We start from the raw sequence: 25,249 nt of genomic DNA, 5'->3' as shown, positions 1-25,249 counted from the left end.
AATGGTACGACGGCAGTCGGACCTGATCCTGCGTAGTACCCTGGGCAGCATCGCCAGAGGGGGACACACATAAGGCAGTCGAAACTGCGACCAATCCTGGACTAAAGCGTCCGCTGCCAGAGGTATGTCTGTGATCCTGAGACCGTGCCATGAAGGCCGGGACCTTGAGAGATCGACGTCCTGCGTTCCTCAGCGGCCCTGACGACTGAAAAAAATCTGCTTCCCAGTTTTCTACGCCCGGGATGTGAACTGCGGAGATGGTGGAGCCTGTGGTTTCCACCCACTGCAGAATCCGCCGGACTTCCTGGAAGGCTTGACGACTGCGAGTGCCGCCTTGGTTCGCGAACGGCACTGCCTCCATAGCTGCAACCATCTTCCCCAGGAAGTGCCTGAGGCGCCTTAAGGGGTGTGACTGACTCCGAAGAAGTGATTGCACCCCCGCCTGCAGAGAAAGCAGTTTGTCCCTGGAGAGTCGCCAGAGCGACGGCAAGGCTTTGTTGACACGCCGCCTGAGAAGGGGCCCAGAGGTTCTGAAGAAACGAGCCGCAGGACGAGAACTGAACTCTATCCTGTAACCATGAGACAGAATGTCTCTCACCCATCGGTCTTGAACTTGTGGCCACCAGGCGCCGCCAAAGCGGAAGAGCCTGCCACCGACCGGGGTGCGGCTAGGGGAGGCCGAGAGTCATGAGGAGGCCGTTTTGGAGGCAGTGCCCCCTGCGGCCTTTTGGGGTCGTGACGTGGGCCGCCACGCATATGAGTTCCTCTGGCCTTTCTCCGGCCTGTTGGACGAAGAAGAATATGGCTTGGCGGAGGGACGAAAGGACCGATACCTTGATTGGATTTTTCTTTGCTGAGGTCTCTTAGGTTTGGACTGGGGTAAGGAGGAGACCTTTCCCTTGGATTCCTAATAATATCATCCAATCGTTCGCCAAATAAACGGTCGCCAGAAAAAGGCAAACCAGTTAAGAACCTTTTTGAAGCCGAGTCTGGTTCCCATTCGCGCAGCCACATGGCCCTGCGAACTGCCATGGAGTTAGCATATGCTACAGCCGTGCGGCTAGTGGAGTCCAGGACGGCGTTCATGGCGCAGGACGAAAAAGCTGATGCCCGAGAGTCAAAGACGGAACATGCGGAGCAAAATTCCATGTGACAGCATTAAACTCCTTCAGACAAGCCTAGATTGCTTGGAGAGCCCAAACGGCTGCAAAGGCCGGGGCGAAAGACGTGCCCGTGGCCTCATAGATGGACTTCACCAAGAGCTCTGTCTGTCAGTGGCATCCTTCAGTGATGAGCCATTTGCAACAGACACAACGGACCTAGTAGCCAATTTGGAGACTGGAGGATCCATCTTGGGAGAATGAGCCCAACTCTTAACGACTTCAGATGGAAAGGGGTAACGCGTGTCAGTGTGACGTTTAACCCAGCGCTTGTCCGGGACCGCTCCGGGTTTTTGGACAGCATCCCTGAAGTTAGAGTGATCAAAAAACGTATTGCGTGTACGTTTGGGGAACCGAAACTGATGTTTCTCCTGCTGAGAAGCAGATTCCTCTACAGGAGGAGGCGGAGGAGAGCGAACCAGCACCTGGTTGATGGACGAGATAAGATCATTTACTAAGGCGTCCCCCTTAGGAGTATCAAGGTTAAGGGAGAAGTCAGGGCCAGAGCCCTGAGCTCCCCTGTCCGCCTCGTCTTCCTGAGAGTCCTCAAGCTGGGATCCCTAGCAGCGTGAGGAAGTCGGGGAAGAGTCCCAGCGAGACCGCTTAGCCGGTCTTGGACTGCGGTCCGGGCAGGAGTCCTCCGCCTGAGACCTAGGGCTCAACCTGGGAGCGCGCTGCGGCGCTAACCAAGCGAGGCCTGGATGAGACAAGCTACAGGGTCAGGGCCTGTGAAAGGTCCGGTCTGGACTGCAATGCCTCAAGGAGCTAAGAAGACCATTTGATCATATGAAAATGACTGAGGGCCAACACCGGTGACTCTGTCCCTGCAGCCTGCTCAGGGGGAGCAGGGGGGTCTACATGAGCCGAGGGGCCCACCAGTGCCCGAGGCTCCGGCTGAGCAAGCGAGGCAGGAGTCAAGCATTGCTCACAGTGAGGGTAGGTGGATCCCGCAGGTAACATAGCCCCACAAGAGGTACAGACCGCGAGAAAAACCTGTGCCTGTTGTCTCCTAGGAGAGTGACCACTGAAGGTAAATGTGAAAAGAAAAGGGGATACAGTCTGTCCGAACAGAAATATATATAATATATACATATGTATCCGGCACCCTAGGGGGACCAGTGCCGGGTGCTGTGTTCACCCTGAGCTCCCCTGAGAAGCACCCACCGGCAGAATGCCAGAAAATGGCCGCCGGAGCTCTCAGGGGAGGAGTGGGGCCGAGGGCGGCGCCAGCAAAGAGCGGGAGTCTGGGTTCCCCACAGTGGTCAGTGAGGGGGGAGGAAGACATGCAGGATGTTCCAGCCCTCACATCCGACGTCATGTCGGTAATCCCGCCCTTACCCCTGACAGGCAGGCCCGAGGGCGGGATTTTCGCGACTAGGCCGCGGTGAAGCCGGGGATTAAATTTGAGACCGCGCCCGACAAGCAGGCCCGGTCGGCGCGGAAGTCCACGTGCCTCCCCAGCTTTACGACTACCGCGGCTTCCGGGAAGAAGGTGCGCTTCCTGTACAGTCCCCAATGGGGACACAGAGTACCTTTAAGTAGCAGGGCCCGGTCCCTGGGGTTGAAAAGGCTCCGGTCCAGCAGGTTCCCCCTGGGGCTGCGGATGGAGCACGGTCCCAGTAAATGGATGACCACTCAGGATCCCACTTCTCCCAGAGCCGCATAAGGGATGGTGAAGGAGACGGCACGTGGCTCCAGCCGTTGTACCCGCAATGGGTACCTCAACCTTAACAACACCGCCGACATAGTGGGGTGAGAAGGGAGCATGCCGGGGACCCCGTGGGGGTCCTCTTTTCTTCCAACCGACAACTAAGTTATGAGAATGCATGAGTGGATGTGTGCCTCCTTCCACACAAAGCATAAAACTGAGGAGCCCGTGGTCCACGGGAGGGTGTATAGGCAGAGGGGAGGGTTACACTTTTTAAAGTGTAATACTTTGTGTGGCCTCCGGAGGCAGAAGCTATACACCCAATTGTCTGGGTCTCCCAATGGAGCGACAAAGAAATAACAACCTCCAACCCCAATGTGCAGCTTGACACCACTTCGTGCGGGGTCTGCTCCCTCCACACAGGGGAGATACTGCTGGAATAATAAAATGACAGATATCTCTGATCACGGCTGCTTAACCACTTACATCCCGACATCAATCACGGACAGCAACAATTAGAGGGCTGCAAAGGAATACGAGACTACAAGAGATCACCGCCATCTTGGTACACCCATGAAGCTCAGCGCGGGGCCTAGAGATGATTACTATTACTATACAGAAGTAATATAGTGTATGTATAGCAAAAGGGAGCGAAACATTGCAGGTTCAGGGCCCTTAAAAAATAAAAATATATGTAATATTAAAACAAAACAAAAAAAAACAAAACCTATCTATATATAATATATATATATGTACACATGCACATACACACACACACACACAGTATATACAGATGAAGGGAATTTTGTTTACTTACCGTAAATTCCTTTTCTTCTAGCTCCAATTGGGAGACCCAGACAATTGGGTTGTATAGCTATGCCTCCGGAGGCCACACAAAGTATTACACTAAAAGTGTAAAGCCCCTCCCCTTCTGCCTATACACCCCCCGTGCATCACGGGCTCCTCAGTTTTGGTGCAAAAGCAAGAAGGAGGAAAAAATTATAATTGGTTTAAAGGAAATTCAATCCGAAGGAATGTAAAAACCTTAAAATTAATACATCTAGTTATCAAATATGTTATAGTAAGACATATAAATTCACAGTTCTGTTTATGTTGGAGGGCATAGTTTATTAATTAAGTTTTTATAAGGGATAAGCATTAAAATATCTATAATGAGTATACTTGTGTACTGACATGGAAGGATATTTATATATTCTTCCCGAAGCTTCCCGAAGCTTCCAGAAGGTTACGTAATGTGGAACTATATTCAACTATGTTCCACTAGAACACCCTATATGGACTGAGCAGCTGGTATATAATACACGATGGAGGGGGCTATTGGGGGGGCTGCTCCACATTGCCTGCTGTGTGAAGACTCGAGGCTGAAAAGATGAAGACACGCTAAGAAGATGACATCCCCTGCCTTGCCATTCAGGAGCCAAAGAGAGATGGGTAAAGACTTCCCATTGTTCAGTATGGACTAAATGAACTCTTTTTACATAAGCTATCAAAGTATATTATTTTTCCTTTCTGTAACTGAACCCTGGCAACCATTTTTAAATAGATAAAATATATTTATTTTTTACATTTTTGAAGTTTCTTTCTTTCATGCGCTTTTACGTATTTGACGAAAAATATATTTAAGAGTATATTTTTTAACAAGGAATATCGGAGAACTGAAACCATTCAACATGAACAACATGTGTACACAAAAAACAGGGGCGGGTGCTGGGTCTCCCAATTGGAGCTAGAAGAAAAGGAATTTACGGTAAGTAAACAAAATTCCCTTCTTCTTTGTCGCTCCATTGGGAGACCCAGACAATTGGGACGTCCAAAAGCAGTCCCTGGGTGGGTAAATAATACCTCATAATAGAGCCGTAACCGGCTCCGTCCTACAGGCGGGCAACCGCCGCCTGAAGGACTCGCCTACCTAGGCTGGCATCTGCCGAAGCATAGGTATGCACCTGATAGTGTTTCGTGAAAGTGTGCAGGCTCGCTCGACCAGGTAGCCGCCTGACACACCTGCTGAGCCGTAGCCTGGTGCCGCAAAGCCCAGGACGCTCCCACGGCCCTGGTAGAATGGGCCTTCAGCCCTGAGGGAACCGGAAGCCCGGAGGAACGATAGGCCTCGAGAATTGGTTCCTTGATCCACCGAGCCAGGGTTGATTTGGAAGCTTGTGTCCCTTTACGCTGGCCAGCGACAAGGACAAAGAGTGCATCCGAGCGGCGCCGTACGAGAAATGTAGAATCTGAGTGCTCTCACCAGATCTAACAAGTGCAAATCCTTTTCACATTGGTGAACTGGATGAGGACAAAAAGAGGGTAAGGAGATATCCTGATTGAGATGAAAGGGGGATACCACCTTAGGGAGAAATTCCGGAACCGGACGCAGAACCACCTTGTCCTGGTGAAACACCAGGAAGGGGGCTTTGCATGACAGCGCTGCTAGCTCAGACACTCTCCGAAGTGATGTGACTGCCACTAAGAAGACCACCTTCTGTGAAAGGCGCGAGAGAGAGATATCCCTCATTGGCTCGAATGGTGGTTTCTGAAGAACCATCAGCACCCTGTTCAGATCCCAGGGTTCTAACGGACGCCTGTAAGGAGGTACGATGTGACAAACCCCCTGCAGGAACGTGCGTACCTGTGGAAGTCTGGCTAGGCGCTTCTGAAAAAAGACAGAGAGTGCAGAGACTTGTCCCTTAAGTGAGCCTAGTGACAAACCCTTTTCTAATCCGGATTGAAGAAAGGACAGAAAAGTGGGCAAGGTAAACGGCCAGGGAGCAACGCCCTGAGCAGAGCACCACGACAGGAAAATTTTCCAAGTCCTGTGGTAGATCTTGACGGACGTTGGTTTCCTAGCCTGTCTCATAGTGGCAATGACGTCTTGTGATAATCCTGAAGACGCTAGGATCCAGGACTCAATGGCCACACAGTCAGGTTCAGGGCCGCAGAATGCAGATGGAAAAACGGCCCTTGAGACAGCAAGTCTGGTCGGTCTGGGAGTGCCCACGGTTGGCCGACCGTGAGATGCCACAGATCCGGGTACCACGACCTCCTGGGCCAGTCTGGAGCGACGAGGATGGCGCGACGGCAGTCGGCCCTGATCTTGCGTAACACTCTGGGCAACAGTGCCAGAGGAGGAAACACATAAGGGAGTTGAAACTGCGACCAATCCTGAACTAAGGCGTCTGCCGCCAGAGCTCTGTGATCTTGAGACCGTGCCATGAACGTCGGGACCTTGTTGTTGTGCCGGGACGCCATTAGGTCGACGTCCGGCATGCCCCAGCGGCAACAGATCTCCTGAAACACGTCCGGGTGAAGGGACCATTCCCCTGCGTCCATGCCCTGGCGACTGAGAAAATCTGCTTCCCAGTTTTCTACGCCCGGGATGTGAACTGCGGATATGGTGGAGGCTGTGGCTTCCACCCATAGCAGAATCCGCCGGAACTCGTGGAAGGCTTGCCGACTGCGTGTCCCGCCTTGGTGGTTGATGTATGCCACCGCTGTAGAGTTGTCCGACTGAATTCGGATCTGTTTGCCTTCCAGCCACGGCTGGAATGCTTTTAGGGCAAGATACACTGCCCTTATCTCCAGAACATTGATCTGAAGGGAGGACTCTGTCTGAGTCCAAGTCCCCTGAGCCCTGTGGTGGAGAAAGACCGCTCCCCACCCTGACAGGCTCGCGTCCGTCGTGACCACAGCCCAGGATGGGGGTAGGAAGGATTTCCCCTTCGACAGAGAAGTGGGAAGAAGCCACCACTGAAGGGAAGCTTTGGCTGCCCGAGAAAGGGAGACGTTCCTGTCGAGGGACGTCGACTTCCTGCCCCATTTGCGGAGAATGTCCCATTGAAGTGGGCGCAGATGAAACTGCGCAAAAGGAACTGCCTCCATTGCTGCCACCATCTTCCCTAGGAAGTGCATGAGGCGCCTCAGGGGGTGTGACTGACCATGAAGGAGAGATTGCACCCCTGTCTGTAGTGAACGCTGTTTGTTCAGCGGAAGCTTCACTATCGCTGAGAGAGTATGAAACTCCATGCCAAGATATGTCAGTGATTGGGCCGGTGTCAGATTTGACTTTGGAAAATTGATGATCCACCCGAAACTCTGGAGAGTTTCCAGAGCAATGTTCAGGCTGTGTTGGCATGCCCCTTGAGAGGGTGCCTTGACCAGTAGATCGTCTAAGTAAGGGATCACCGAGTGTCCCTGAGAGTGTAGGATTGCCACCACTGTTGCTATGACCTTGGTGAAGACCCGTGGGGCTGTTGCCAGGCCAAAAGGTAGTGCCACGAACTGAAGGTGTTCGTCCCCTATGGCGAAGCGCAGGAAGCGCTGATGCTCTGGCGCAATCGGTACGTGGAGATAAGCATCTTTGATGTCTATTGATGCCAGGAAATCTCCTTGGGACATGGAGGCGATGACGGAGCGAAGCGATTCCATCCGGAACCGCCTGGTTTTCACATGCTTGTTGAGCAGCTTCAGGTCCAGAACGGGACGGAAGGATCGGTCCTTTTTTGGCACCACGAACAAGTTGGAGTAAAAACCGTGACCCCGTTGCTGAAGAGGAACCGGGATCACCACTCCTTCCGCCTTCAGGGTGTCCACCGCCTGCATAAGAGCCTCGGCTCTGTCGGGGGGTGGAGATGTTCTGAAGAAACGAGTCGGAGGACGAGAGTTGAACTCTATCCTGTAACCGTGAGATAGAATGTCTCTCACCCATCGGTCTTTTACTTGTGGCAGCCAGATGTCGCAAAAGCGGGAGAGCCTGCCACCGACCGAGGATGCGGTTTGAAGAGGCCGAAAGTCATGAGGAGGCCGCTTTGGGAGCGGTGCGTCCGGCGGTCTTTTTAGGACGTGACTTAGACCGCCATCAGTTCCTCTGATCTTTCTGAGGCCTTTTGGACGAGGAAAATTGAGATCTGCCCGCTTTCCGAAAGGACCGAAACCTCGATTGTACCTTCCGTGGTTGAGGTCTGTTTGGTTTGGACTGGGGTAAGGATGAATCCTTCCCCTTGGATTGTTTAATGATTTCATCCAATCGCTCACCAAACAAGCGGTCGCCAGCCAATGGCAAACCGGTTAAGAACTTTTTGGAAGCAGAGTCTGCCTTCCATTCACGTAGCCACATGGCCCTGCGGAGTACCACCGAGTTGGAGGATGCCACCGCCATACGGCTCGCAGAGTCGAGGATAGCATTAATGGCGTAGGACGCAAACGCCGACGCCTGATTGGTTAAGGACACCACTTGTGGGGCAGATGTACGTGTTACCGCATGAATCTGCGCCTGACAAGCTGAGATAGCTTGGAGTGCCCATACGGCTGCGAATGCTGGAGCAAAAGACGCGCCGATAGCTTCATAGATGGATTTCAACCATAGTTCCATCTGTCTGTCAGTGGCATCTTTGAGTGAAGCCCCATCTTCCACTGCAAGTATGGATCTAGCAGCCAGTCTGGAGATTGGAGGATCCACCTTAGGACACTGAGTCCAGCCCTTGACAACCTCTGGGGGAAAGGGATAACGTGTGTCCTTAAGGCGCTTGGAAAAACGCTTGTCTGGACAGTCCTGGTTTTTCTGGATTGCCTCTCTGAAGTCAGAGTGATCCAGAAACATATTTAATGTACGCTTTGGAAACCTGAAACGGAATTTCTCCTGAGAAGCAGACTCCTCAATTGGAGGAGCTGGGGGAGAAATATCCAACACCTGATTGATGGTCGCTATAAGGTCATTCACTACTGCGTCACCTTCAGGTGTATCTAGGTTGAGAGCGGCTTCAGTATCAGAATCCTGATCTGAGACCTCCGCTTCATCCTCCAGAGAGTCCCCCTGCTGGGACCCTGAACAGTGTGATGAAGTGGAGGGAATTTCCCAGCGACCCCGCTTGGGCGGCCTGGGACTGCGGTCCGTGTCAGAGACCTCACCCTGGGACCTGTGGGTTACCCCCGGGGCACATTGCTGTTCCAATTGAGGGGGCCCAGGGGTCAAGGATTGGATAGAGCCCGGGGCCTGAATCACCGGTCTGGACTGCAAAGCTTCTAGTATTTTAGCAGACCATTTATCCATAGTGTCAGACAGCTTGTCAGCAAAGGCTGCAAACTCCGTCCCTGTCACCTGGACAGTGGTAGCAGGTGGATCCACCTGGGCCACTTGTAGCAGAGGCTCCGGCTGAGTAAGCGCAATCGGGGCCGAGCATTGCACACGAGGGTCAGTGGACCCTGCCGGTAGTACAGCTGTACATGAGGTACAGATTGCAAAATACGTCTGTGCTGTGGCACCCTTGCTTTTTGCAGATGACATGTTGTCTCCTCTGAGAACAACCTGGAGGGTATATAGCCAAAAATCAACAGGGCGACCGTACAGTGCAATGTATAGCCTATAAGCCTATATATATATATATATATATACACTTCGGTACTCAGTGGGGCCAGCACCACAGGTGCTGCTTACCGACCGCTCAGAGCGGTTGTGTGGTCGCCAGATTCCCTGCCTGGGTCTCCCTGTGTTGCCTCTCCTCCTCAGCGTCTGAATCGCTGACAGGAATGGCTGCCGGCGTTCTGTGAGGAGAAGGAGACCGTGGGCGTGCCCAAGAAAAGTGCGGGAATCCAGCGCCCCACTGTACTGAGTGAGGAGGGAGGAGGATACGAATGTATGCTCCAGCCCTCTGCTGACGATCCGTGCAGCGTCCCGCCCCTTCCCTGACTGGCAGGCCTGTGGCCGGGAAGAACGACACTAGGCCGCAGAAGCCGGGGACTAAAGTTATAAGCGCGGCCGGCAATAAGCGCGGCCGCGCGTAGTCCCCCGGCGCACTAACACCTCCAGCAGTGCTGGAAAGTGTATGGCACTAAAGTTTCATGTCCGGCGCACTAACACACCCAGCAGAGCTGGAAGTGTCTGGCACAAGCACTCCATGTCCGGCGCACTAACACACCCAGCAGTGCTGGAAAGTGTCTGGCACAAGCGCTCCATGCCCGGCGCACTAACACACCCAGCAGTGCTGTAATGTGTATGGGACCAGCGCTCCATGCGCGGTCCCCACGGAGACAGAGTACCTCATAGTAGCAGGGCTTTGTCCCTGACGATATCCAGCTCCTATCCTGCAGATTCCCAGGGGCTGCGGAGGGAGCACGGTCCCAGTGCCTGGAGACCGATCCGGATCCCACTTCACCCAGAGCCCATTAAGGGATAGGGAAGGAAAACAGCATGTGGCTCCTGCCTGTGTACCCGCAATGGGCACCTCAACCTTAACAACACCGCCGACAAGAGTGGGGTGAGAAGGGAGCATGCTGGGGGCCCTGTTATGGGCCCTCTTTTCTTCCATCCGACCTAGTCAGCAGCTGCTGCTGACCAAGCAGTGGAGCTATGCGTGGATGTCTGCCTCCTTCGCACAAAGCAAGAAAACTGAGGAGCCCGTGAGCACGGGGAGTGTATAGGCAGAAGGGGAGGGGCTTTACACTTTTAGTGTAATGCTTTGTGTGGCCTCCGGAGGCAGAAGCTATACACCCAATTGTCTGGGTCTCCCAATGGAGCGACAAAGAAATAAATATATACACATTGTATATATATGTATCTGTATATACTGTGTGTGTGTGTGTGTGTGTATATATATATATATACACACACACACAGTGCATACGGATTATATATATTATATATATATATATATATATATATATATATATGTACATACACACACACACAATGTACACATTATATATATATATATATATATTATATATACACACACACACACACAATTTTCGGGATTATAAGACACTTTCCTTCCAAAAGATTTTTATTTATAGGAAAATGGGAGGTGCGTGTTATAATCCGAATGTAGCTTACCCAGAGGTGGAGAATGGGGGCTGTGCTGGCTGCGTGGAGCAGCGCGGTGCGCAGGTGTCCCAGATGCTCTGTCGGTGGTGTGGGCTTCAAATAAAAGCACCAGTAGTCGGTGCGTGCACAGATGGAGCTGTCGGCTCAAGATCTCATCTGTGCACGCGCCGCCTCTGGCCCATTGATCTCCCAGCAGTGGACTTAAGGAAAATGGCGCCGGGAGGTGGTGCGTGCACAGATGAGATCTCGACTTGTCATTGAGCAGAGAGCTCAAACTGCGCACACACTGACTCTGGGCGCAATGTCTTTGAAGCCCGCACCGCCGACAGATCATCTGTGACACCCGCTGTACAGCCCTGCTCCACACAGCCAGCACAGCTCCCACCGCAGCGCCTGCAGCATCACCCTACTCATGCACTGCCCCTGCCTCCTGTGACCCCACTCCACCCCCCCTTCGGTAAGACACCACCAGAGTACAAGAAGGACCCAATTTTTTTTACTGCTAAATTTGGGGTGTATCTTATAATCCTGTGCGTCTTATAAAACAAAAAATACATGTTTGTTTGTTTTTATGGACATGAACATGCAATGATTTACTCACTTGTACTATGGTATATGCTGAATTATTTCTGTAATAATAATATTATATATATATATATATATATATATATATATATATATATATATATATATATATATATATATATATATATATATATATATATATATATATATATAAAATAACCATCTCTAGGCCCCGCGCTGAGCTTTGCAGGTGTACCAAGATGGTGGTGATCATTGTATACATACACACACAGACATATTTATATATCCACAATTATTTAACCATATAACTGCTGTAAAGAGAAAAGAAATAGAAATCCCAGAATTACCATTTTTGGGGGTTTTATGCCACTTCCCCTCCCCCCAAAACAATGCAACAAAACCTCACCCACACCCTCAAACAGTACAAAATAAATACCTGCAGCTCGGCTCACAGGAAACTATTTCAGATGTGGCTTACTAGATGGAGAAAGATCGCCGACTTTTTTACATTACTATATATATATATATATATATATATATATATATATATATATATATATATATATATATATATATATATATATATATATATATACACACACACACACACACACGAGGGACTGCTGATAAGTCTTTGGGTTTACCCACACAGAAACGAGATAGGATGATAAAGCTTTCCATTTCTCCCACATACTCTCCACTGATGACAACTCACTTCTTACATCGGTATTCCAGGTTCTGTAAGCCTAGCAAATAGAAGGATTTCGGTTATGCTTCAAACCAGGCCTCCGTAGCAGCCATGGCATCAGAAATGGTGTGAAATTTGGTACCTTGAGGTGTTTCTTCAGGTTTGGAAACAGATGATAGTCGGAGGGAGCTAGATCTGGTGAATAAGGTGGGTGGTCAATCAGCTGGAAGCCCAGCTCTGCCAGTTTTGCCGTGGTCGCTTGCGCAGTGTGAGCGGAGGCGTTGTCTTGTGGGAACAAGATTCCTTTGGACAGCTTACATCTTTTGGCCTTCAGAGCTGCCTTCAATTGGTCCAAAAGTTCAGTGTACTACCTTGCATTGATTTTGGAACCCTTTTGAAGGTAGTCCACTAGCAGCACGCCCTCCTTTTCCCAGAACACAGACGCCATCACCGTAGTGGCTGATTTTTGCATCCTTTGGACGAGGAGAACCACTGTGCCTCGACTCTTTTGACTGCTCCTTGTTTTCAGTGTTATACAAATAAATCCAGGTCTCATCCATAGTGACCAGTCGATCCAGGAAGTTCTTATCAGTCCGGAAACGCTGACAAATGGACCGGGAAGTTGTCACTCTCTGCTTCTCTGATCTGTTGTCAGACATTTGGGGACCCACTTTGCAGAAGCTTCCTCGTGTCCAAATGTTCATGGATAATGACACAAACACATTCCCGGGTAATCCCCATAATGGCTGCTATTGGTTTAGCTGAAATTCGTGGATTCTCCAGTATGAGGTTGTGCACAGCATCGACGCTCTCCGGAACTACAACCACTCTCGGGCGTCCAGGACGTTCCTCATCATTGGGGCTTAAGTGGCCCGATTTAAATTTGGCAACCCAGTTCTTATCTGTGGAATATGAAGGGCATTGATCCCCCAATGTCTGCGACATGTCACCATGAATATCCTTTGCGGACTTTCCTTGCAGAAACAAGATTTTTATCATCCTCTGCTCTCAGTTGCTGTGAATATCGCATTAGACTCCACCATTGTGTTTTCCCGCGTGCGTAGAGCACTGTTGCCATAAGCAACAAACACAACATTTTGAAAACATATATTAGACACACAAGGTTTTCACGTGATGTAACATTCGTTACCATAGAACCAAAAAAGATCACAAAGTATATGAAAGTTTCTGAATGTGTTTAACTAATAAAACCCTGGCACTGATTTGGCGTGGCCCTCGCACCGAGCTGGAGAATCGCGTCACCGGCTCATTCCTACAGCACTATTAGTGCTGGAACAACAAAAAACAATGGTGGCATTTAGTTTTTTTTAACCCATTCATCATTTTTTTTCACAATTTTTCAGCTCCTTAAGTGGTAAAATAAAGGCGACATTGAAAACCAGAAGTCAACTCCCCAAATAACAGCCCAAGGAGGGATGAAGAGTAAGTGACGGCTCCTGGAAGAAGAGGACCCGCGGGGCAGACACTACAACCCCCAGCAGGCCCGAGCCGAGCAGTGCACGCTGGGAGCAGTAATCCGCCGCCTCACAGCTCCGGACACAGGCAAGGATACCCCCGAACAGCAGGCTGCCGCGGCCGGAGTCGCACACCGCCAGCCCCGGGGGCAGTGTCAGCGGTTTCCCGCCCTCCCCCGTCAGCCGGACCGGCTCTTTCTCAAAGAACGCGAATCTCCGCCACTGCAGATACGCCGCCATCGCTCCGTTTTCGTTTTCCGTCCAACCGGGTCACATGACATTGAGAAACACCACGTGACAGGATGAGATGTCCTGAGCGCGTCAGACCTACTGCCACTTCCGGGTAACGCCACCGCCATCTTTACTCTGGGCAATATGCCCAAATGTTGATTGTTTTTTTAGGGTGCACTGAACTTACGTATGATCGATGATTCTTAGTTTTGCCAGAATTCTGGCTTATAATACTGCAGGGAGGTTCTCTCTGAGGCTATGAGCACATTTATGGCCCCTTTTGACAAATACTGATGGATGTACAAAGGAATGTCACTCATAGGCTCCTTACAACGGTGTATAAAACAAGAATAGGCACTGAAGAGAGGAGGATTGGTATGGAGCGGGATCTGTTCTGCACCTGCTCCATACCCCAACCCTGCTGTTTTACACAGGAGATACGCTGATACCTGCAGCCACAAGAGAGTCTGACCACACAGATCAGCGTTTATATATGTATAATACAGACACGTGACCATTTCTACATTTTTCACCCACTCATGATTTTGGCTTTTAAACATAAAGGCAAAATATCCTTGACAAATGCTCAGAAGTGTGCACTGTGGCTTTAGATGCCGTGATGAATAGTGACCATGGCACCTAACAGGCCCCTATCACCTCTATAAATATTAGGCATATTAGGCAAGAACTAGTGATGAGTGGACACTACCATGCTCGGGTGCTCAGTACTGGTAACTAGTGATGAGCGGGCACTACCATGCTCGGGTGCTCAGTACTGGTAACTAGTGATGAGCGGGCACTACCATGCTCGGGTGCTCAGTACTGGTAACTAGTGATGAGCGGGCACTACCATGCTCGGGTGCTCAGTACTGGTAACTAGTGATGAGCGGGCACTACCATGCTCGGGTGCTCAGTACTGGTAACTAGTGATGAGCGGACACTACCATGCTCGGGTGCTCAGTACTGGTAACTAGTGATGAGAGGGCACTACCATGCTCGGGTGCTCAGTACTGGTAACTAGTGATGAGCGGACACTACCATGCTCGGGTGCTCAGTACTCGTAACTAGTGATGAGCGGGCACTACCATGCTCGGGTGCTCAGTACTCGTAACTAGTGATGAGCGGGCACTACCATGCTCGGGTGCTCAGTACTCGTAACTAGTGATGAGCGGGCACTACCATGCTCGGGTGCTCAGTACTGGTAACTAGTGATGAGCGGACACTACCATGCTCGGGTACTCAGTACTCGTAACTAGTGATGAGCGGACACTACCATGCTCAGGTGCTCAGTACTCGTAACTAGTGATGAGCGGGCACTATCATGCTTGGGTGCCCGCTCATCACTAGTTACGAGTACTGAGCACCCGAGCATGGTAGTGCCCGCTCATCACTAGTTACCAGTACTGAGCACCTGAGCATGGTAGTGCCCGCTCATCACTAGTTACCAGTACTGAGCACCCGAGCATGGTAGTGCCCGCTCATCACTAGTTACCAGTACTGAGCACCCGAGCATGGTAGTGCCCGCTCATCACTAGTTACCAGTACTGAGCACCTGAGCATGGTAGTGCCCGCTCATCACTAGGTACCAGTACTGAGCACCCGAGCATGGTGGTGCCCACTCATCACTAGTTACGAGTACTGAGCACCCGAGCATGGTAGTGCTCGCTCATCACTAGTTACCAGTACTGAGCATGGTAGTGTCCGCTCATCACTAGTTACCAGTACTGAGCAGCCGAGCATGGTGGTGCCCACTCATCACTAGTTACGAGTACTGAGCACCCGAGCATGGTAGTGCTCGCTCATCACTAGTTACCAGTACTGAGCACCCGAGCATGGTGGTGCGTGCTCATCACTAGGTAAGCTAACAGAGCATTGGAGCATGGTAGTGCCCGCTCATCACTAGTTACGAGTACTGAGCACCTGAGCATGGTAGTGCCCGCTCATCACTAGTTACGAGTACTGAGCACCTGAGCATGGTAGTGCCCGCATCACTAGTTACCAGTACTGAGCACGTGAGCATGGTAGTGCCCGCTCATCACTAGTTACCAGTACTGAGCACCCGAGCATGGTAGTGCCCGCTCATGACTAGTTACCAGTACCGAGCACCCGAGCATGGTAGTGCCCGCTCATGACTAGTTACGAGTACTGAGCACCCGAGCATGGTAGTGCCCGCTCATGACTAGTTACCAGTACCGAGCACCCGAGCATGGTGGTGCCCACTCATCACTAGTTACGAGTACTGAGCACCTGAGCATGGTAGTGCCCGCATCACTAGTTACCAGTACTGAGCACGTGAGCATGGTCGTGCCCGCTCATCACTAGTTACCAGTACTGAGCACCCGAGCATGGTAGTGCCCGCTCATCACTAGTTACCAGTACTGAGCACCCGAGCATGGTAGTGCCCGCTCATCACTAGTTACCAGTACTGAGAACCCGAGCATGGTAGTGCCCGCTCATGACTAGTTACCAGTACCGAGCACCCGAGCATGGTAGTGCCCGCTCATGACTAGTTACCAGTACCGAGCACCCGAGCATGGTAGTGCCCGCTCATCACTAGGTAAGCTAACAGAGCATTGGAGCATGGTAGTGCTCGCTCATCACTAGTTACGAGTACTGAGCACCTGAGCATGGTAGTGCCCGCATCACTAGTTACCAGTACTGAGCACGTGAGCATGGTAGTGCCCGCTCATCACTAGTTACCAGTACTGAGCACCCGAGCATGGTAGTGCCCGCTCATCACTAGTTACCAGTACTGAGCACCCGAGCATGGTAGTGCCCGCTCATCACTAGTTACCAGTACTGAGCACCCGAGCATGGTAGTGCCCGCTCATGACTAGTTACCAGTACCGAGCACCCGAGCATGGTAGTGCCCGCTCATCACTAGTTACCAGTACTGAGCACCCGAGCATGGTAGTGCCCGCTCATCACTAGTTACCAGTACTGAGCACCCGAGCATGGTAGTGCCCGCTCATCACTAGTTACCAGTACTGAGCACCCGAGCATGGTAGTGCCCGCTCATCACTAGTTACCAGTACTGAGCACCTGAGCATGGTAGTGCCCGCTCATCACTAGGTACCAGTACTGAGCACCCGAGCATGGTGGTGCCCACTCATCACTAGTTACGAGTACTGAGCACCCGAGCATGGTAGTGCTCGCTCATCACTAGTTACCAGTACTGAGCACCCGAGCATGGTAGTGCCCGCTCATCACTAGTTACCAGTACTGAGCACCAGAGCATGGTAGTGCCCGCTCATGACTAGTTACCAGTACCGAGCATGGTAGTGTCCGCTCATCACTAGTTACCAGTACTGAGCAGCCGAGCATGGTGGTGCCCACTCATCACTAGTTACGAGTACTGAGCACCCGAGCATGGTAGTGCTCGCTCATCACTAGTTACCAGTACTGAGCACCCGAGCATGGTGGTGCGTGCTCATCACTAGGTAAGCTAACAGAGCATTGGAGCATGGTAGTAACCGCTCATCACTAGTTACGAGTACTAAGCACCAGATCATTGTAGTGCTCGCTCATCACTAGTTACGAGTACTGAGCACCTGAGCATGGTAGTGCCCGCTCATCACTAGATACCAGTACTGAGCACCTGAGCATGGTAGTGCTCGCTCATCACTAGTTACGAGTACTGAGCACCTGAGCATGGTAGTGCCCGCTCATCACTAGATACCAGTACTGAGCACGTGAGCATGGTAGTGCCCGCTCATCACTAGTTACCAGTACTGAGCACCCGAGCATGGTAGTGCCCGCTCATCACTAGTTACCAGTACCGAGCACCCGAGCATGGTAGTGCCCGCTCATGACTAGTTACCAGTACCGAGCACCCGAGCATGGTAGTGCCCGCTCATGACTAGTTACCAGTACCGAGCACCCGAGCATGGTAGTGCTCGCTCATCACTAGTTACCAGTACTGAGCACCTGAGCATGGTAGTGCCCGCTCATCACTAGTTACCAGTACTGAGCACCAGAGCATGGTAGTGCCCGCTCATCACTAGTTACCAGTACTGAGCACCAGAGCATGGTAGTGCCCGCTCATGACTAGTTACCAGTACCGAGCATGGTAGTGTCCGCTCATCACTAGTTACCAGTACTGAGCACCCGAGCATGGTGGTGCCCACTCATCACTAGTTACGAGTACTGAGCACCCGAGCATGGTAGTGCTCGCTCATCACTAGTTACCAGTACTGAGCACCTGCGCATGGTAGTGGCCGCTCATCACTAGTTACCAGTACTGAGCACCCGAGCATGGTAGTGCCCGCTCATCACTAGTTACCAGTACTGAGCACCAGAGCATGGTAGTGCCCGCTCATCACTAGTTACCAGTACTGAGCACCCGAGCATGGTAGTGCCCGCTCATGACTAGTTACCAGTACCGAGCATGGTAGTGCTCGCTCATCACTAGTTACCAGTACTGAGCACCAGAGCATGGTAGTGCCCACTCATCACTAGTTACGAGTACTGAGCACCCGAGCATGGTAGTGCCCGCTCATCACTAGTTACCAGTATCGAGCACCCGAGCATGGTAGTGCCCGCTCATCACTAGTTACCAGTACTGAGCACCAGAGCATGGTAGTGCCCGCTCATGACTAGTTACCAGTACCGAGCACCCGAGCATGGTAGTGCCCGCTCATCACTAGTTACCAGTACAGAGCACCCGAGCATGGTAGTGCCCGCTCATCACTAGTTACCAGTACAGAGCACCCGAGCATGGTAGTGCCCGTTCATCACTAGTTACCAGTACTGAGCACCTGAGCATGGTAGTGCCCGCTCATCACTAGTTACCAGTACTGAGCACCTGAGCATGGTAGTGCCCGCTCATCACTAGTTACCAGTACTGAGCACCCGAGCATGGTAGTGCCCGCTCATGACTAGTTACCAGTACCGAGCATGGTAGTGCTCGCTCATCACTAGTTACCAGTACTGAGCACCAGAGCATGGTAGTGCCCACTCATCACTAGTTACGAGTACTGAGCACCCGAGCATGGTAGTGCCCGCTCATCACTAGTTACCAGTATCGAGCACCCGAGCATGGTAGTGCCCGCTCATCACTAGTTACCAGTACTGAGCACCCAAGCATGGTAGTGCCCGCTCATCACTAGTTACCAGTACTGAGCACCCGAGCATGGTAGTGCCCGCTCATCACTAGTTACGAGTACCAGTTTTCTTTTCTGTCCTCCTCTCTGCTGATTTATGACCATATCAAAGTTCTATTAAACTGTGATGTGGTCTGTGATAACTGTCAAAACAAAGAGGTACATAAGAAGCAGCTGCGCTTACAAGTGTAGGAGGCACAAAACATGAAAATTAAATATAAAAAAAAAAAACTGGAGGCCAAGATACAAGTCAATAGAAATAGATTTATTCCACTCTGTACAGAACATGGTCCAATATTACACCAATATTGACGAGCACGGATTGACTTTTTACACCAAGTAAAATACTTTGTAGTAAATGCTGGCTGATTGTGGGCACCGGTACATGATACAACAAAGTGGCTGCTCGGATGCACTATACTGTGCGGTACAACACGGAATAGTCTAGAAATACTGCGGATCTTTATGACGTGGGCACGGGGGACGTCTATTCGGTGGGATTTCTGCCGCAGATTTACTGCATTAACAAAAGAAAAACTAAAAGCAAAGAGTAAAAGTGAGAAGAAACATCAGCGAAGAAAAGCCGCAGACATCAATCCACGTCTACTGCAGCTTTTATCTGAGATTATAGCACAAGTAATCCACATTGCTACAACTGGATAATCCGCCGTGAACCCGACCAGTGTGAACGTGCACCGAGGAGATCTCAGGGAATCTATCCTGCACAATGTTTGGGGTTTTTAAAAACTTTGCAGATGTTACTTGACAGGAACGACTTTACACTTTGTCAGGTTACAACTTGGATAAATTAAAAGAAAAACCAAACCTGAGAAACTGCACCCAAAAATATTTTATACTATAGATAGGACATGAACTACAAGCAAATTTCTATATGACATTAATACTTACATGATAAAAGATAGAAGAGGGTTTATAGCGTATTGTGCTTTGTTAAAAAAAAAAAAAAAAAAAATGTATAATACAAAATATTTATTATATATAGTTGAGCTATATCTATATATAATTTTGTATAATATATATATATATATATATATATATATATATATAATAAAAAAAATTACATTTTTTTATTATATATAATTATATAATACAATTTTTGTAATATATATTTTGTATTATATAGTATAATATATTTTATAGTATAATACAAATTATATATATATATTATATATATAATATATATAATTTGTATTATACTATAAAGTATATTATACTATATAATACAAAATATATATTACAAAAATTGTATTATATAATTATATATAATAAAAAAATGTAATTATATTTTTTATCATATATAATTTATATAATACAAAATTATATATAGATATAGCTCTAACTATATTTTGTATTCTACAATATAATACAAATTTATATAATAAAATTATATAAATATTTATTATATAATACTATATTATATATTGTATAGTATAATACAAAATATTTATATATATAAACTAAAAATAAATATTTTGTATTATACTATATAATATTTATAATTTGTGTTATATAATATATTTTGTAATTTTATAACAAATCATAAATATTTTATAGTATAATACAAATTATATTATATATATATATATATATATATATATATATATATATATATATATATATTTTGTATTATACTATATAATATATATATAATTTTTAGTATTATATAATACTATTTTCATATATAATTTATTATATAAATAATATTTTGTATTATATTACATAAATTATATATAATAAAAAAATCTAATAAAATATATATTACATTTTTTTATTATATATAATTATATAATACAATTATTTTTGTAATATATATTTTTTTTTTTAATAAAAAAAATGGACCCAATAGGGCATTAATTCCCATATTCACATGAGGCAGATTGTTCAGAAGGTTTGGATTTCCGCAGGCTCCATTCAGGTGTATGGATGGGAAATAAGTGGCATTTTAATATACACTTAAAAGGAAAGCTGTTTTTTTTCCTCAGCGCTGGACTGATGCTTCTAATCTATGTCCCTGTCTCTTCGTTATTCTACTCATCCTGTTGTTTTCACCCTTTTGTAGCTCCACTATGATTCCGTGGTACCATCTTAGGACCGCAACTTCTGTCTGGTAGGAAATAAGTTACGACAGAAATGCTTAATACAAGTCTATGAGCGCCAGAACAAGGCTCTCATAGACTTGTACTGAGCTGTGACCTCCGGCACACTATGAAACACTGAAAGAGCCAGCAGGTCACGAATCACAGGAGATAGACGAAGCCGCAGGAAGGTGAGCATTAGATATGGGACTTAGATTTGAAGCACCACTCTTGCGCTGCAAGAAAAAACAAAAACATAGGAGTGGTGCTTTAACAAGCATGGATTCTCAGATTGTGCATCTGTCCCTGAACTATATATGCTTTTAAAAGAGACATTTCACTCAAAGCAAATGGATGGGGTGATAACGGTTAGATGTGCGAGGGTCTTGTCAGGCATTTGTGTTCTGCGTTCTCTTGCAGCTGAATGGAGTGGCAGGTTACGTACGCTATTAAGGAAGCCAGCCAAATCCATCACATGGCTACTCCAGAGCACCGCAAACTCTGAATGGAGCAGCTAGGTGCATGCACGTCCTGCGACTCCATTCAGATCCCCCAGTACTGGAACTCATTGAGGATCCCAGCAGGGAATTCACAGACCCATCAAACAGCCATCAGTTGCCTAGAGCAGAAAACCTTCCAATGTAGGTGCATGGTGGAAGCCATGTCTGTAATGCTGGGTTTATCATCACAGCACCATGAAGGGTTGCAGCTTTCAGGATGAGTTATGTGCCATCACCTTTACATAGTCAGCTTTATAGTATGAGTTGGGTAACGAGAGCTCGTTATGAACAAAAAAAAAAAAAAAAAATCCGTTCGGTTTGTTGCTCGTTTAGTCCAGTGGCGGAACAGTAATGAAAATGTAAACTTCTCTGTCAAGTCAAGCACTGGTGATTTACCAATATTTATCAGGACTATAGATCGGGTGCATTTTTGGCTATGTGCCCACGGATTTTGTCGTGGAAAACCTGCGGATTTATCTGGATTTTCTAGATAAATCCGCAGGCTTTAGCGAGTAGACACTCCCCATGTTATCCTATGGGACATGGGGAGTGCTGTGTCCATGCTGCGGATGTCCTGCTGCCGCATGTAGCTGCATGTCAATTATTCCTGCGGAAATACCTGCGGATGTCCCACCTCTCCACTATGGAGATAGAGGCCAGGACTTCCGCAGGTAAGTCGCACGAAAGTCCACAGCAATGGATAGCTGCGGATTCTCGGACACTGCTGCGGGAAACCTGCCGACGTACCTGCGGATATATCCGTGGGTAAATAGTCCCGTGGCCACATAGCCTTACAGTCTGCGTTACGGCCACAATTCCAATTTTGGACCGCTTGTCTACAGACCCAAAATAACAGCATCTTATATGTATGGGGCTGTTCAAGTCAGGAGACCCACAGTCAGGGCAGGAATTGCCAGAATGTAAAATATGGCTGCTGTTTAGTCATGTCACCATTAATGATGGGTGGGCGTATCGAGAATCGGGGTGCTGGAATGTGTTCATGATCTGACACAGAATGCTCCAGTCACTGAAGGACTGAAACCGGGACCCAGTGCGAGCCGCTTGAGTTCTCCAAGTGGCTCTCACTGGGGGTAAAAACAGTTTTGGAGTATATGTGTTTAAGAAGACCCCCCCCCCCAAAAAAAAAAAAACAAAAAAACACCCACCCTTCCCTAGAAAAGCTCTGTTAGGCTATGTGCCCACAGGACTACCCACGGATTTTCCTGCAGAAAACCTGCGGATTTATCTGGATTTTCTAGATAAATCCACAGGTTTTATCAAGTCCAGGCACTCCCCATATTATCCTATGGGGTTTGGGGAGTGCTGTGTCCACGCTGCGGTATGTGCGGCTGCGGAATATGCTGCGGATGTCCCGCAACTGCATGTAACTGCTTGTTAATTATTCCTGTGGAAATATCTGCGGAAGTCCCGCCTCTCCACTATGGAGACAGAGGGCAGGACTTCCACAGGTAAGTCGCATGAATGTCCGCAGATATTTCGCAGCAATGGATAGCTGTGGATTCCGGGGATCAGCTGCAAGAAACCTGCGGATATATCTGCGGGTACATAGTCCCGTGGGCATATAACCTTAATGGCTGGCTGTATGTGGGCAGAGCGCCGGACTGCCCAATAATTGACTTCTATTATACTGGTTACTTGAGTCGAGCCCGTCAGAGCATCCGACCTGCTCCACTCAAGTAAGGAGCCCTCCTGTGCTGGCTCATCACTAGTCACCATCTTACACGATAGTAATGAGTATAATCAATATGTAGCTGCACGTAGAAGCCACAGAAATATAGATTATTGTTCTATTTTTTAACAAATACAATATTTTTTTGCTGTGTTGAATAAAATTATTTAAAAACACCATGTTTCTTAAAAAAAAAATCAGATATACAGAACACTAATATTTTCCCTCGATAGTTCACACTTTAACCTTGTATATTAAAAAACAAAAAACTCAACGCAAGTGCATTTTCTTTTCGATCCTAATGATAAGACGGACACAGCGCTTTAATAGCGAGAATGGCGCCATCTTGGATCCTTTCTCTGATGAGAGCTGCGGCCTTCGTGGTACTGCTCCTCCTGGCCGCCCCGGTAGTAAGTGTCTCTGCTGCCTTGGTGGTCATCGCTGTGGTAAGGGTGCGAGGATTGGCTCCGGATTTTTCGGTGGCTGGAGGAGGAATCGTGTCGTGTCGGTGCCGAGTGGGAGGAACTTTGATTATATGACCCGTAATAGGCTTGGTAACTCGGAGAGGATTGGGACGTTGTCTCTGTGCTGGAACCATGAGAAGATCCTTGTCTGAAATAGTTATTCATCTGCAGAACAGAAACAAATAAGGTTAAGAAAATGAATTTGCATGAGGTTAGGTTTGCATTGTGCATTGTCCCAGCATGGAGCTTCTGTCTGGTGGCCATTAGATATGGGCACGGTCAGTCCTGCAGCAGGAGTCCCTATATGTATTGCCACTAGTCCGGCCAGTGTTCAGGGGATTGCACATGGTTTGTTCACGCACAGATGCTTCCTGACCGGTCTGCATGTGCACTAGGCCCTTCATCCGGCCTATTCTGCTGTACCCAAGTCTAGCACAATGGAGCTGCTGCACCCAAGATCCTGAGATTCCCGGTGGATGGAAGGACTGCAGCAGCCATGGCTACGATTCATGTCATTACCAATCCTTCTTCCCATATCCAGGACTGGAGCCAGCAGTAGTGATGTACAAAGTGACTTAAGAAAAATGGTAGCAAACATCTCTTTATGAAGATTGAGGCCTGGTCATGACGCATCTTCATTGCACAGATCAGCCTTTTATTATCATGGCAGCCCCTACTGCAATTACAAGTGAATGGCCGGTATCTGTCAGTCTACCGACCCTGGCACAGGAGATCTGAGCAAGTGTGCGGGTCAGTAACGCCATTGGAAACTGAGCCACCCAGACACCTTTTTAAAGAGGTTTTCCACTACTTTAACATTGATGGCCTGTTCTCAGGCTATGTGCCCACGGGACCTTGTTTCTGCGGATTTTTCTGGATTTTCCAGATAAATCCGCAGGTTTTAGCATGTACAGGTCACTCCCCATGCTATCCTATGGGACATGGGGAGTGCTGTGTCCACGCTGCGGAAAGTGCGGCTGCCGACCATGCTGCGGATAAAGGCATCCGCATGTATAATTGCATGTCAATTATTCATGCGGAATTACCTGCAGATGTCCCGGCCCTCCGCTATGGAGATAAGAGGCCGGGACGTCCGCAGGTAAGCCGCATGAATCTCCGCATGTTTCCCGCAGCTATTCCGCTGGAATCTAGCAGCTAAAAATAGCTGCGGACGCCGGCGGGCAGCTGCGGGAAACATGCGCTCGTACCTGCGGATACATCCGCTGGTACGAGCGCCCGTGGGCACATAGGGTAGGTCATCAATGTCTGACAACTGACACCCGCGCCTATCAGCCGTGGTTGGTAGTGGCAGCAGGAAATGCTTAGTTCCAGAGCTGCCTCGTTTTCTGATAGCAGCCACGGCCAAGTACCGCACACCTGCCTAGTACGGATTTGCACGGGAGGTGGATGCAAGTATCCAGCCGTTTCCGCTATCTGAAGACGGAGCAGCTCCGGAACGCGACATTTCTGGACGCAGTCAACACCAAAAACAGCTGATCGGCAGGGCTGCTGGTGTCAGACTCTGGCTGATCAGACATTGATGTCCTATACTAAGGATAGGCAATCACTGTTAGTCTCATGGGCACATAGCCTATGTACCGGTGGATATATCCGCAGGTTTCCCGCAGCTGATCCCCGGAATCCGCAGCTATCCATTGCTGCGGGATTCCAGCGAAATATCTGCGGACATTCATGCGACTTACCTGCGGAAGTCCCGGCCTGTATCACCATAGTGGAAAGGCAGGACTTCCGCAGGTATTTCCACAGGAATAATTGACATGCAGTTACATGCAGTTGCGGGACATCCGCATCATATTC

The 25,249-nt window shown here is 48.8% G+C and overlaps 2 protein-coding genes across 2 annotated transcripts in view; both read right to left on the bottom strand.

Moving 5' to 3' along the window:
* Positions 1–13,634, bottom strand: part of VPS11 (VPS11 core subunit of CORVET and HOPS complexes) — a 106,751-nt gene extending 93,117 nt beyond the window's left edge. The window contains exon 1 of the mRNA XM_075328732.1: positions 13,447–13,634. Coding sequence (XP_075184847.1) covers positions 13,447–13,588 — 142 coding nt within the window. The 5' untranslated portion in view covers positions 13,589–13,634. The remainder of the gene's footprint in view (positions 1–13,446) is intronic.
* A 6,886-nt stretch (positions 13,635–20,520) lies between these two features.
* RBM7 (RNA binding motif protein 7) overlaps positions 20,521–25,249 on the bottom strand; it is a 30,077-nt gene continuing 25,348 nt past the window's right edge. Inside the window, exon 5 of the mRNA XM_075327755.1 lies at positions 20,521–23,596. Coding sequence (XP_075183870.1) covers positions 23,291–23,596 — 306 coding nt within the window. The 3' untranslated portion in view covers positions 20,521–23,290. The remainder of the gene's footprint in view (positions 23,597–25,249) is intronic.

Source organism: Anomaloglossus baeobatrachus, chromosome 11, assembly GCF_048569485.1.
Source record: "Anomaloglossus baeobatrachus isolate aAnoBae1 chromosome 11, aAnoBae1.hap1, whole genome shotgun sequence".
In the NCBI taxonomy this organism is placed as follows: domain Eukaryota; kingdom Metazoa; phylum Chordata; class Amphibia; order Anura; family Aromobatidae; genus Anomaloglossus; species Anomaloglossus baeobatrachus.
This window is presented reverse-complemented; position numbering and strand designations above follow the sequence as displayed.